General features: G+C 39.5%; 2 protein-coding genes across 2 annotated transcripts; one reads left to right on the top strand and one right to left on the bottom strand.

Moving 5' to 3' along the window:
• Nucleotides 1-657: 657 nt before the first annotated feature.
• Nucleotides 658-4,986, bottom strand: LOC113686237 (uncharacterized). Its single transcript, XM_027203845.2, has 3 exons — nucleotides 3,550-4,986; nucleotides 2,346-2,745; nucleotides 658-1,944 (listed from the first exon to the last, which is right to left on the bottom strand). Exons 1-3 carry the CDS (start codon nucleotides 4,825-4,827, stop codon nucleotides 1,400-1,402), a joined length of 2,223 nt encoding a protein of 740 aa, XP_027059646.2. The 5' UTR covers nucleotides 4,828-4,986; the 3' UTR covers nucleotides 658-1,399.
• A 614-nt stretch (nucleotides 4,987-5,600) lies between these two features.
• LOC113684941 (transcription elongation factor A protein 1) lies at nucleotides 5,601-13,779 on the top strand. Its single transcript, XM_027202367.2, has 7 exons — nucleotides 5,601-5,841; nucleotides 7,113-7,293; nucleotides 7,970-8,206; nucleotides 8,866-8,904; nucleotides 9,708-9,862; nucleotides 10,942-11,160; nucleotides 13,199-13,779. Exons 1-7 carry the CDS (start codon nucleotides 5,773-5,775, stop codon nucleotides 13,205-13,207), a joined length of 909 nt encoding a protein of 302 aa, XP_027058168.2. The 5' UTR covers nucleotides 5,601-5,772; the 3' UTR covers nucleotides 13,208-13,779.
• The last annotated feature ends 134 nt before the right edge of the window (nucleotides 13,780-13,913 follow it).

The raw sequence follows: 13,913 nt of genomic DNA, 5'->3' as shown, positions 1-13,913 counted from the left end.
TTCGCTGTTATTACGCGCGTGCGCAATTAATGAATGGGAGTAACAGTCCATCGTGTGGTCTGATCGTCGATGAGGTAGTCCTGAGAAGGGCTGCTGTGGATCACAATGACAAGCCTTCTTAAATCGTTAAAAGTTCATTGAAATATTATTTCATTTAATTCTAAGTCAGTTTCGTCAAGAAGACAGTAACCGAATTAGCGTGGCGCGCGATCAGCGTGCGTGTGCGCGGGCTCAGAGAAATTTTTAATTTGTAAGCTCGTAAGCAAAGTGACGCGTACAATTATCGCGAGTGCGCTTTAAGTCTCGGAGAGCCGTATTGTTGAGGACTTTTTACGAAGTTTTAGTATTGGTCGTGTTACCGTGTTGTGGTTGTTTTGGCCGATTTAACGTAGATTTGTTTTTCGAGGGGTTTTCCGTAATTGCTTAAGGACAGTATTTATTAACAACGATCCTTCTCAGAACACAACACCGTTATCGACCGACAATTACACTTCAAGATCAACTAAATAGAGGGGCATTTTGAACTAATTTCGTTCACTTAAAGATACGTTCTATAAACACAAAATGTTAAGCAAAGAGGAAATTGTTTACAAAAAAGAGAATAATCAACAAGAACTTTGGGATACCCTCAACAAGAAACACGTATTGGATTCATCGTGGGCTCAGAGAGGAAATTTATTTCTGAATTCTCCAATGACTTCCCAGTTTCATCCACAAACAACCTTTTTTTCCAACACTTGATATTTACGTAACATTAATTCGTTCAAAGTCTTTCCGTTTTTCTCTATTCTTTCCTTTCTAGCGGTTTCGATTTGGTCAGCAAAATCCCTTGGATTGCGATGGAACTTTCAACAATCGTTGTAGCGATTTCAGACTAGTAGCTTTCTACCAACATTATCTCAAAATGGCTTTTTTTTTACGCGAGATGGCAGCAGTGTCAACGACAATACACAGCTAGGCTTTTGTTTCCAATCCATAACTTGTTTTGCCTTCAGTTCTGTCAGTGTTTAGAGGCACTGGAGCAAGGTGTAAGTGAATGATTTTATTGACCTGTGCTTCAAAAACTGGGTGTGTTGATGTTTTTCACCAATTGACTTCGTTGAAACGTGGCGCTGTTTTTTCTCTTTAAAGGCGGCGTGTGCACTTTGCGGTGACGTTAATGCGCAACTTTTCCCAGCCCTGTGCTCAAACTTAACGTGTGTCAAATCACGCTTTTTGTTGATATTAGGCTGATTTAGCAACAGGACGGGAACGTCAGTTGACGACGGGAAAGCGCGCGGAAAGGACTAAACACGACTTCCGGTGCTAAATTTGCCGCTCTGCCATTGGTCAAGCCAGTTGTTTGATTTGCGCACGCCGTCGTAGACTGACGTTCCCGTTCTGTTATTATTAAATCAGCCTATTTTTGATTTGATCTCTGGTTCCTGGCGATTCGCACGTGCTCTATCACATGCGTATCACGTGGATTATGGCTCCCCGCGAATTTGCTCAAATGGCTTTCAACAGTACTCAGGTTCCTCTTAAACAAACTGTCATTACTCATATCAATACATTGGAGTGGTGCCAAAATCCTACGCACACGACCACCCTCGGGTGGCCATGCCAACCACTGAAGCATCACGGGGACGACCGGTTTGTTCATTGATTCAGCCAGGCTGAGATCCTTTATGCAGTTTTCGGAGCAAACATACTTGGGTGTCACGCAACACACGACAGCTACAGCAGCCTTGATGTTTCGCTGAATCTGACTCTGTGAGTTCTCGTGGGTTGGTGATTTACTCGCGGCGTGACGCTTGTTTGCGTTACTCACGTCCGTCCAGCACTGGAATCCATGACTCTCTAAGAACTGGACAAGTACCTGTACTTTATTTTGTACATCCCAGTGGTAACTGAGGAAAAGGTTTGGACGTGGAGATGTGTCTTCCATCTCGACATTGCTCATCTCTACGAGGGAAAACAGTTGATGGTCAGTGGCTAAGGTAGCCACGACAATATATTTTGAAGGTTATAGATTCTCCCGTTACTGTTTCCATGAACAAGATTGAGCAAAGGGAGCACCATGGGGCTGGTGAGTTTATTTTTCATTAAACAACGAATAACAAACTCAGAAAAATTATCCGAACACATTTACCTTTTCAACTGGCAAATAATGAACAAAAAAAGTTAAAAGCACTTTCCATTTTGATTTTTCCTATCTTAATAACTACATAGCTGTGCAACGTTTTCCATTTTAAAAAAAACTACATTGTGTTACCCTCTTCGAGTCAATTTTCCTTCTATAACTAACGAGGGATTTTTATGACTTTAGGATGAACGAGAAGGTGTAGGAAGTTTTTATCACCCACCAGGGACTGCTGCCATCACTCTCAGGGGCTTAAGACCCTCAAACATTCTATCCAAAAATTCCTGCTCCAAGATCACGGCAGGCATGTTGCGAAAAGGTTTTAAGCGGTACAACAGTATGGCAACACTATCTTCGTATAGATTATCCTGAAAATTCACTGCTGGGCAGCTTCCCAGGATGGCTTGTAGGTTGGGTCGAAGTTTATCCCACGAGTTGGCTGTCATAGCAACTAGAAGAGGTTTTCCTAACCAATCAGCAAAGAGGACCTCGTTGTAGACAAACAGTGACGTAGCAGCTGCCGTGGAGAGAAGGACGATCACGTGAGAAGAGGAGGCCAAGTGTGGAGAGTTGACCTGTAGGAATTCTTCCCTGGATTGTCCGAGTCGCTCGTGTTTAAACACCTGAAAAAAATTATAAAGAAATTCGAGAAGTATTCGACGCATTTTGTCCATCATTCATTGCACTGACTTTGATTTAATGTCATCATAGTCTGCTTTCTAGGTAGTAGCGATCCTCAAGCTATTGATATATGAATAATTTGAACCACTGTCTACCCATATGCTGGGCCCATTGTCTAATACGATAACATGGCTAAAATACCAGGCGCGAATCAGTAAATTCGACTCCCCATTGTCAAATAAGCGCCGACGCTGAATAAGCACTGCACCGTGGACGCAAAAAGTTAATAAACGCAGCGACGATTGTAAGTAAGCTATTCCGAAAAAGTAAAGTTCATTCTTATATTCCACCCCTCCCGCTCCCAATACTACTCTGATACAGCGCAAGTGTGACCGTCACGCGGTCACGCATTCGCGAGAAGTACGAGGCTCCTTCTCATGCGAATCGATAAATGTCTGAATGCAAGATTTGACTTGTGTCATTAATTACATAAGCCAGTTGACACTTGATGAGAAAAGGTTTAGGTAAAACAACTTCTCTCCCACTGTCTCATCCCTGTGAGTTAGCAAGTGAACGTTAAATTTCGCTTCCGTTGTTCTGCGTTCGTGCAAAGAGGCATGCAAAGTTAAAATAATTGGCTTTGGTCTAACAGAACAAAACAATAAATCAGTCTCTCGCTAATGGATAGAAAAACGATATTTGAACCCTCAGTTCAACAATCACAAATCCTTTGACATGTTAATTAACTTAACGTGCAACACAATAGCGTGACTCTTAAATCCGCTAATTGTACATTTCTAATTTACCTTGAGGTTTTTCTGCACCAAGTCCGCTCGAAGATTATGATAAAACCGAGCATCACTGGGATCGCAAATAACATATACAGAATCTTCTTTGACTTTGCTCTTTTTGCACTTCAAATACCAATTTCCTCTGAGTTGATCTTGCTCTTCTTGAATTTTCCTGGCTTCTTGCAAAAGTTTCTTTCGAGCGACTCGACTGTCAATATTTAAATGGGTTTCCATGTCAGTTTCTTTTATGGAAACCAACAAGAAGCCGTCGATTTCGTTCTCTTCGAAGCTTAGCGCACAATGTGCTTGCATTTTAAACGAAGCAAGCCAGGCCTGTACATCGTGGATGTTCCACGAAGATACCGGTTTCTTTCGGTCAAATTTCAAAACGTCTGGTTCCCTTGGAGGAGTTGGAATGCGCAGGCCGAATAAGGGAGCATACTTCTCCAGGGCTTCGCTGAATTTGCCTACCACTACTGACGAAAGTTCAGCCACACTTGAAGCAGAGTATTTACTTAAATTAAGCGCTCGCTCCGCCAGTTGTTTGTACTCTTGTGGAAGCTTGTCAGACAGATTAATGCAGAATAATTTTACAGGCTTTTCAACCTCTTCGTTTCCCTCTTTCTCCTCGTCCCGATTGAGTAATATCCGTCCTTCGTGACAACAAATCAACGAATTAAAGTAGGACTCAGATAAGAAAATAACAGCTGCACGGCACTTTTCGACAATCTCTAATCTCTGCTGATAGCAAGATGGACTCTCTATGGGCTGGCTGTCGTCTTTATCGAACCAAATATCATCGCAAAATCCGATATTTTTCAGTTCTTTAGTGGTGTAGGAAATAAAGCGTTTTTCTAAGAAACTCGCCTCCGGCGCGTAAGATACAAATATCGCTCTTCTTTTTGCTCTTCGTGGACTGACTGATTTAGTTGGAGATGTTGCTTCGTTAGATCCCTCAGTCGAACTGGCGTTTTCAGAGATGCTATCCCTGCTATTTTCTTTGTCGTTAGGCAGCCCTTTAGGGACTTCGAGTTGCTCGTGCGTTGCATCAAGGTCTGTTTGTCCACTATCTATCCCATTGGCACCATTTTTGTTGACTATGTTGCGATTATTCTTTTCGCCTCTCTCTTCTTCTTCGCCGTTTTCTGCCGAATTTTCAGGGCCGTTCGATTTCAGGTCTTGTAATCCTGGCAGATTACGATTGTCAACATTACCGTCAGTTTTAACCTCATCAAGTTCGAGTGCTTCTTCAGTCTCGTCCTTCGGCTCTCTAAGCGTTTTCTCCTCGTCCATTTTCGTTTATAAGGTGCGGTTAGCCAGAGTTATAAACACATTGCACCAGGGCAAATCTTTTCTTGTTTTTGATTTTGTCTCTCTCGCCTTCGAACGAGCAAACAAGTCTTTCTCCAAGTGATAATATATTCAACCAATGCGAGTGAAGCAGAAATTACTAATTAACCATGTTTCCTTGACAACCTCATGCCCTAACTGAAGCCCTAACTAGAACACACCAAAAGGTCACAAAACGTGACAGGCGTGGGATAGACACCTTCAGCAGCTTTCCCCCCCCCCCCTCTCTCTCTTAAAAAATATAGATTATTTATCTCCCAAATTATATTAAATCAATAATCTGCGGGCATACAAGAATGCCTTCGTTGTTCAACAAAATATTACTGACATCGACAAGGTTTACCGTCTATGCAATGCGTAACTATACTGAATTCACCTGCCACCTGGTTTTACCATTCATCCCTAGCCTGTTTCCATGCCAGGGGGAAGCTATTTCCTGTATCGAAATAAATTTTTATGGTCGAAAGGAGAACATCTCATAAGCCAAAGATACAAATAAACGAGGTGGAAAAGGGTTTTCTTTGTGTTGAGGTCCCGATGCGGAAGACGAGGGAAAGCTATGACGTTTACCAGAGGTCACATGCTGAATTGTTATCTCTTTCCATGACTTCGTTTCTCTCGTCATACCCCTCCCACCTTTCCCTTACCCCTTCCCAGGTAAACGTTGCTCATCAAAGAACTAGATAAAGGACTTGACAATGCTCAGGACACAGAGTATCAATGTGACCGCTGTCCACGCTAGTTGACACATCGAGGACACATTTAGTCGGAACTTACCGTATCATCGGTAATTTTATCGGCCATGATGTGGCGCGAATGTAATTGGGCAATGTTGAATTGAGATCCCTCGTTTTTCCTTTCGTAACTTCATTGAGAAATTCTAACACAATGAATTGCGAGGAAGAAGTTTTCAAAATTGGAAAGCAGCTGGAGAAGATAGTGGGACAGGAAGGAGCGGTAAGAAGAACATTTGTGATCATTTTCGCAGCCACCGGCCGGCCTAAGTATATTTTTGCAATAAAGCGTTAGTAAACACCACTAAAAACCCAATCATCAGCTCTGCTCGTAAGGCAGAGATTTGAAAAATACGTACCAGGTAGCTGAGCTGTATAAAACGAATGGTTTTATTTTTGATTTGTTGATTTGGTCATCATACCGGAAGCGCATGCTGAATTGTTCATGTTCAAAGTTGTACGAACACGCGTTAAGGATCGAATTTCCGGCTGGAAAATCTTACAAGTGCAAGCACACAAATCAGCATATTCAGCTCGTGGCTTGAAATTCCGTCATTTGACAATTATTTTTCTTTGAAGAGTTAGCTATGGAGAATGGGTACTTAATGTTTAAAATACTCTTGCGCTAAGCTAAATATTGAGTTTATTTTGCGCGCTTTTTAGAAAATGAAAGAACACACACTGAAACTTCATTTCACTGAAATAGAATCGGGAATGAAAAGTTGTCGGACTTTTACAAGTGGTACTTTATCATGTTGGAATTTTAATGTTTGAAATGACAACTGGTGTCCCCATACCCAAAAACACCTTGCATGAGCAGTACTGTATTCAGCTCTTCCTTTTAATATCAATATGATAATAATACTTTAACACCTTTCCTAGCAATTTTTCCAACAATAATTTTTATTATTGCTTCTGGTGCACTTTCAATTAATTTTTAAAGAAAGAAAGTTGTTGCCTGAATTTAAAAGAAAAAAGCAGCCATATTCTTTTTATAAGAAAATAAAGAATTACTGCTTTGTTGGTGATATGTTAATTTCTTATATTGGTTCACTTGTCATTTTTTTTTTGTCGAATCCAATGGAAAAATTTCAAATGCTGTTTCTTATTTTTTTAGAGTAGGTGTTACAAATATAGTTGAAAAAGTGGCGTGAAAAGGAATGAGCAATGGTGTTTACCATGCTTTGACATTACTCTCCTAATTTACGAGGAAGTTGCTCTAAACATCAGTTTTTCACAACTTGCTATGGTGATTTACCGTCCTGTTTTTGCCACCAGATTCAGAACAACAGTTCCTTTGCCAACACCCCTAGCAGCAACCACACAAGTTCTTTTGTCAACTTTCAAATGAATTAGAAATGCATTCTACTATGGTTATATAAGGAATTTTTATTTTTAGGAATATTTGCATCTCAAGTTTAAGGAGCACTTTAGTCAAGAGTTCTATTCCCAGAAGGATTTATCAATATATTTTTTTTCACTTGATTATTTCAGATGGATTCTGACAGTGCAGTGGATCTCTTGAAAAGGCTGAAAGACCTCCCCATCACTCTTGAAGTGCTTCAAAAAACTAGAATAGGCATGTCTGTCAATACTCTGAGAAAAAAGAGTGAAAATGCAGACCTTCAGACACAGGCAAAGTCACTCATTAAATCCTGGAAAAAGCTTTTACCAGGTTAGGAAATAATTTATTTATAAAAAAAAAGCAAAACCAGTTTTAACCCTCTCACTCCCAAGATCTCAATAGAAATTCTCCTCACTGGCTACCATATAGTACTTATGATGTTGATGTAGAGAATTTGGTATTGGATCAACTAATAATCTCCATTGGATATTTTCTATATTCTCATCACTTGCCTGCTTCATTTTGTATTGATATTGTAAGGAGAAATTCTCTCTTGGTCATTCATGGGAACAGGGTTAAGAGCAGCTATACTGTTTGCTTAAAACTTACATCAAATAAGTGATTATTGACTGAAAGGATTTCAATCTGTAAATTTATCTGGACTCAGTTTCTTGAGCACTACACAAGTGTATCTGTGTATCATGTATCACATTACTCACAGACTCAGGTATTTTAGTGTTGTTGTATTTATTTGTCAATGTCCTTTTTCAATATGTGTTTTTTAACCCTTAAACCCCCGAGTGATTAGCATCTAATTTCTCCCTACAATATCACTCCTGAATCACACATTAAGGTCATGAGAATAAAGGAAAATGATGTTGACAACATCTACAAATAAATGGTAGTAAGAGTTATTGGAGGACCTATCTGTTTTAAATAGATGAACCCTGTAAAGAGAAAATATGAAGTAGTCAGAAATAGCTCAACTCTTTACTTCACTAAACAGAGAAATCAGGAGGAAAGAATGAAGAGTCCAACACAGATAGAAAAACTCCAAACAGTGAAAAATCAAGTCGAAGCAATTCACCTGCAGAAAAGGCAAAGTCATCCACCACACCAACCACCCCTCAAGAAAACAAAGTTGCCACATTCCCACCCCCAAAAGTCACAAGTGACTCTGTACGGGGAAGGTGTAGAGAAATGATTGCAAACTCCCTCAAAGTGGAAGAAGGTATTGAACCAAGTAAGTAAAAAACTGATTTATTTCTGAATTCCTTATAGTTTATACCTTTTTCTTTTATGTTACATTGCAATTGATCCATTTTGCATCCACTTACCTGATCCTTCAGCTCCACCATTTTTGAGGTGAATTCAAAGTTGTCTTTGATGCAGAGTTGCTCATTCCTGGATTCAATTTTGTAAAAGTTTGCTTTTTTGTTGTCTCACTGGCGAAGGATAATTTCAACAATCTCGAGATGCCTCTGACTCAGGAGTATAAATGGAGAGGAGTGAACTGTCAAGGAAATGTCATGAAATTTTGGGAAATGAGATATGGGGGAGGGGGGGGGGGGTGGGGAAGGGAACCCATAATAGGGTACAGTATCTCATCCTGGGGAATTAGCTGTCCTCTGCTCTCAGGATGGCTTGATCCCACATTGACTAAAACATATTTTGCTATCAATTTGTAAAGTGTATTTTGTTGGCAAGTTCTTGTCTGTCCTACTTGAGTTAGCTCACCTAAGGGCCTACTACAGAGATTACTGACCACTTAAATAGTCATTGTTGTGATTGTATATTTGCTTAGTGTACTTATTTTCAAAAAATACAACATCTCATCCCTAAATTGTCTCACAACATAAGAAAGTATCATCACTGATATTTGCATTTGTGTTTCTTTTACAGCCACTACACCTGAAGACTTTGCTGCAGCTTGTGAGGAATGTATCTTTCATAAAGTATTCATGTATTTCTTATTTCTCCAGGAAAGGTGAAGAAAAAATTAAAAATTTTTAATCGAAACTTACAATCTTGGTGAAAGTTTCACAATTATTTGGATAGTTGTGGAAAAGTTATCATTTAAGGCCTTGCACAAATTTGCATGATGGTAACTCAGATGAATACTCGAGCTCAACATCCTTGTGAGAAAAAGCACTATTTATTTTATTAACCCTTTAACTCCTCTGAGTGACCAAGACAGAATTTGTCCTTACAATATCAACACAGAATCAAGCACACAAGTGAGGAGAATAAAGAAAAAGAACTAAAATAAGGGACTACAAGTTGATCCAATACCAAATTCTCCAAATCAAAATCATTAGTGTTTTATGGCAGATAGTAGGGAGAATTACTAAAGAGATCTTGGGAGTTAAAGGGTTAATTATGACTTTTGTCCAAGATATATGTAAAGTTTGAGCAGTCCCACCTTTTTGGTGAAGTCCAATGCTTGAGTCAAAATAGAGCTCTATCATTATTTCAGAGTTTACGTTTTAGGAAAGTAAGACAGATACTAAGTTAAAATAAATCACCATGTCTTGGCTAACTTTTTACATTCATGTGACAGATTTCACCAAGAAGGAGGAACTGCTCATGGTTTATGTTTAACAGAGCTAATGCCATAAATTTCTCCATATAGTTGATTATTATTCATTGTTACAATTTGAATTATTAACTGACAGATTTATTAATTTTTGAACTAGCTTTTGAGGGATCTGCACCATGACTTTGTTCCTTAACCTTTTTTCAAGGTATATTTCAAGAGTTTAGGGACACAAATATGAAATATAAACAGCGCGTCAGAAGTCGTGTCAGTAATCTTCGGGATGCAAAAAATCCCCTTCTTAAAGTGAAAGTACTCACTGGTGAGATTTCACCAGGAAGATTTGCAACAATGCCTACAGAGGTAAATATTGTTCAGTTCATTGTGGCAGAATTTTTCAAAGTAGAGGAAACCACTAGGCTTTAGTTTCATTTTGTTATAAGTAAACTGGGTTTTTCCTGTTGGTAAATTCAATTTACAGCATCTCATTTTTTTTCTTGAAAGCCAGAGCCAAATGCTCCGTTGAGGAGAATTGATGATCAAACTTGTCTGTTGCTATCTTTAAACCAGCTTGCTTTTCTTAGCAAGTTTTCTATGGTAGAGGTTATTGAATGGTTGAGGCAAGTGTTTTGGTGACAAGACTGCCTGTCTCAAGTGGCATGGTAGCCTTCAAACAAATTGACCTGCCAAAAAATAACAACACTGGCTGCAAATAACATTTGCCAGTGGGTATAACTCAACAGGGAAGTGTACCTGTCAATTACAATTTGCAGGTGTAATTAAGGTTTCAATAAAGGCCAGCTACTGACAGTCCACTGCCCCCTTAAAGACCTGCTACTGCCATTTGTTTAGCCAGCAAGCAGGCTCTTGTGTTTGGGTTTTGCCTTATAGCCCATTTTTTGAGCACAGCCTCCTATGACACCATGGGAAGCTGCTCATTGAAAAAGTTATCAGAACCCCTGGTGTAATTGTGGCTCAGTTAACTACCGGTAGTAAATGATGTGTGCTGTTACCCAAATGAAAAGCTTATCAGTAGTACTACAACTGTTCTGTTACATTGCTCTACGTTTGTTACATACTGCACTGTACATACAGTGCATTATACCACAGCCATTCATTTATTTTATCAATTAACCCTTCAAATCCCACCCAAGATGTGATTGTTAATTGTCTCCTTTAGCTGTTGCACAGTTCCTTGCAATTCGTTATGAGGATTTGGTGTTTGATCAAGAGAAATAACGTTGACCTGATAAGTTTGAGTATTCTCATTACCTGTTTGCTGGAGAATGTATGGATATTATAAGGGGAATTTGCATGGTGATCGCTTCTGGGACTTAAAGGGTTAAGGATAATTTTTATGAGAAATTGGACTGTACATGATATACACAATCACTTTGGAGATCAAAGGTTTTTAACCGGCTGTGTTGAAATTTCCCTGTTAGGAAATGGCAAGTGACGAGATGAAACAGTTTCGGCAGGAATGTGCCAAAGAGGGTATTCGTGAAGCACAAGTTGCTAAAAACCAAGGCACCGAAACTGCATTGTTTAAATGTGGAAAATGTGGCAAGCGAAGGACTACCTACACACAACTACAAACACGAAGCGCTGATGAACCCATGACAACTTTCGTTCTGTGTTTAGAGTGTGGAAACCGCTGGAAAGTAAGTACATTGCACCATGTTTCAATGATTGATGTGTATGAAAGTATAACCACTTTTCTTGAGGTTTGCTTTGACAACAGCTGCAAAGCAGAAGAGAAATTCAAACAAACGCCAAGAGGCCAAGTCAAGGGCCTTGTCTTTTATAAAGAGCGAACAATTCTAGCAGAGTACAGGATGTTTGTCACATGATCCTGGTTTAAGCAGGTCCCTCGCGTAAATGGAGGGGGTATAAGTTAGGTATTCAGGGACCTTTATTGTGTTTAGCCTGTGTGTAGATAGAATTCTATCACCGTAGGTGGTGTACCCCCTTAACCCAATGATGAATCCAGGCGGTGACCGACTCTGATTTTAATTTTAATCCCCCTCCGTAACTGATAAAAATCGCCGAATACATAACTTCCATTCGAATGTGAGCCCTTAACCCTTTAACGCCCAGAAGTGATTCACATGTAACTTCTCCCTACAATATCTGTCCACTATTTAGCAAGCTGGTAATGAGAGTATTCGAATGTATCAGGTAGATTTTGTTTTCTTTATCTAACACCAAATTCTTGCAACTAATTTACAAGGAAATGTGTAGCAGCTAGAGGGGAGAATTAACAATCAGATCTTGGGTGTTAAAGGGTTAAAAGAGTCCTTTGAAAAACTAGGTGAAACCCTTTGTTCTGAATCACCATCTAGCAATCCTCCTCTAGTTTTGTGCGCGAGAGAGAGACGCTAACGTAGTGTGGTCCCGTCTTCCTCGCCTTTCCGGTCTTAAAAGTTTGCAAGGATTTCATTCAGCGCAGGTTACTAGCGGTGTACCTCCTCCTATAAAACCTCTTACCGCTGACTGTTGAGCGTACGTGCAGGCTCTCTTGTTTGATTTTTTCCTCACGGCCCCCCAGGAGGAAATTGTAAAGTAGCCGGAGCACTATCTCATCGCGATAACGGCGGCCTTGCGGGGTGGGGTGCTGGAACACGAAAAGTACCCGGCGCAAATGCTTGAAGTAGCCGGTGACTTGCGCCGGGCGCCGGCTAAATTTGAAAACCCTGCCCCTTTCAAGGCACGGCTACCTGTTACACCGTCGGCAACCGCCTGGGGAAAAAGTTGGTTAAACCCCTGAGTTTGGTATTCCATCAGTTGTTCTGTCTTCGGACCTTGCGTTATCCAGTCCGTCCTTGTGTAGTGATCCTCCTATCTTTTTCTAATTCCGCAAACTGGCAGCTAATTAAAACTTTCCTTCGCGAGACGCTCTCAATAGGAATACTTTCCGCAATATTAGAGAATTGAAATTTCGATCGGCTGAAAACAAATTTTTTTGGTAGGCATACTCACGCTTGATAGAGTTCACAACTCCGTCCAATACGACAGTATATTGTATCTCAGCTTCAACAATGTAAATTGATATTGTGGTTTCAGAATCACCATTAGTTCATCTGTATTGTGTCCTTAAAAAGAATAACCCACCTAGGATTCTTAATACATTACAGTCTATTATCTAGTCAAATATTGTTAATGCGTCCTTGAAGTGGGGTTGAATGAAGTCTGTGTTAATCGTACCATTGTGTTGTCCCCCCTTTCGCCTCCCCCCCCCCCCCCATATGATTTTTTTTACCATGTACTGTTACGTTCTAGTTGTCCTGGGCCATGTTAGGCCTGTTTGCTCGAAATGTCAGCTTTAGTAACTCTTTACGGAAGCCAGTTTACATCTTCAACTCAGTTGATAAAACCAAACCGCTGATGTGTTACCACAGAAACTTACTTCTCTTATTCATTTTAATGGTAACTTAATTCTGTTTTAAAAAAAAGTTATTTTTAGCTCTAATGTTCTCTACATATTGTGGATAATGTAGGTCAAATTGTTAATTTGGCAATTTAGCGAACACTCGCTATTAAACTTAATCATCTAAATTTCCGCGATAATTGTGTAATCATCACCACGTGTGGTAAATGTGAAATAACATGATTAATTATATGTATTAAGCACCTATAATGTAGAATTATCGGTATTCTAAAATTAATCAATTAAAACACTTTTAACTTCTTTTTTTACAGTTTTGTTGACAAAGCAAAGTTTTGCAGATTTCATCTTTTTCCCGACTGCAGTCCTCAGTAATAATTTTTGTTCGTCAGCGCATTATTTGGTTCGTATTTAGAGGTTGAATTTACCATAGACTGCCTGCATTCGAACCATATTTATTTACAACTAGCTAGAAATCTAGATAGTATCTGTTAGAATTATTCTTAATGCGCTTTTCAATTGAGTGTCGTAAATCCAAAACCAACAGCCAATCAGGAGAAATGAAAATACCCTTCAGAGCCAATGAGAACTCAAAGTAAAAACGATCAAGCAGCCTAAAGCGCGGAAAAACGCGGGCGACCAAGTCGTGATTGGTTTTAGTTTAAAATCTGATTGGCTAAGAAAGTGGCACCAGTTTTCTGGACCAATCACATAACGAAATAAAGCAAAACCAAAGTAATCCTGGATTGCTTTTGACACTCAATTGAAAATTGCTGTTGTAGTTACTGTGATTGCATGATAACTTGGATTCCCAAAGTGATGGGAGCTGTGTAAACTATTTGTATTAATCTGTGCCAAAGGTTTGATTAAAGTCATAACAAATAACAGAATAAAATGAATTGGAACTTCCTATTTGAAATCTCTTTTAACGGGCATACTTCTACAGTAAATCAAACCATCTGTCATTTTGCCCTATTTGCCATTTTCTGAAAGGAAATTATGTGAATGCAAGTTTGTGATGACAAGCTA

This window comes from Pocillopora damicornis, chromosome 12, assembly GCF_964200805.1.
Source record: "Pocillopora damicornis chromosome 12, jaPocDami1.2, whole genome shotgun sequence".
In the NCBI taxonomy this organism is placed as follows: Eukaryota; Metazoa; Cnidaria; class Anthozoa; order Scleractinia; family Pocilloporidae; genus Pocillopora; species Pocillopora damicornis.
This window is presented reverse-complemented; position numbering and strand designations above follow the sequence as displayed.

Excerpts from the sequence above, each read along its gene's own strand:
- LOC113684941 (XM_027202367.2), top strand. The coding sequence starts at position 5,773 with ATGAATTGCGAGGAAGAAGTTTTCAAAATTGGAAAGCAGCTGGAGAAG. Across the intron at positions 7,294-7,969 it reads CTGGAAAAAGCTTTTACCAG|AGAAATCAGGAGGAAAGAAT; the intron begins GTTAGGAAATAA and ends TTCACTAAACAG. Across the intron at positions 8,207-8,865 it reads GGAAGAAGGTATTGAACCAA|CCACTACACCTGAAGACTTT; the intron begins GTAAGTAAAAAA and ends TTTCTTTTACAG.
- LOC113686237 (XM_027203845.2), bottom strand. The coding sequence starts at position 4,827 with ATGGACGAGGAGAAAACGCTTAGAGAGCCGAAGGACGAGACTGAAGAA. Across the intron at positions 2,746-3,549 it reads TGGTGCAGAAAAACCTCAAG|GTGTTTAAACACGAGCGACT; the intron begins GTAAATTAGAAA and ends AATTTTTTTCAG. Across the intron at positions 1,945-2,345 it reads AGTGATGGCAGCAGTCCCTG|AGATGAGCAATGTCGAGATG; the intron begins GTGGGTGATAAA and ends TTTCCCTCGTAG.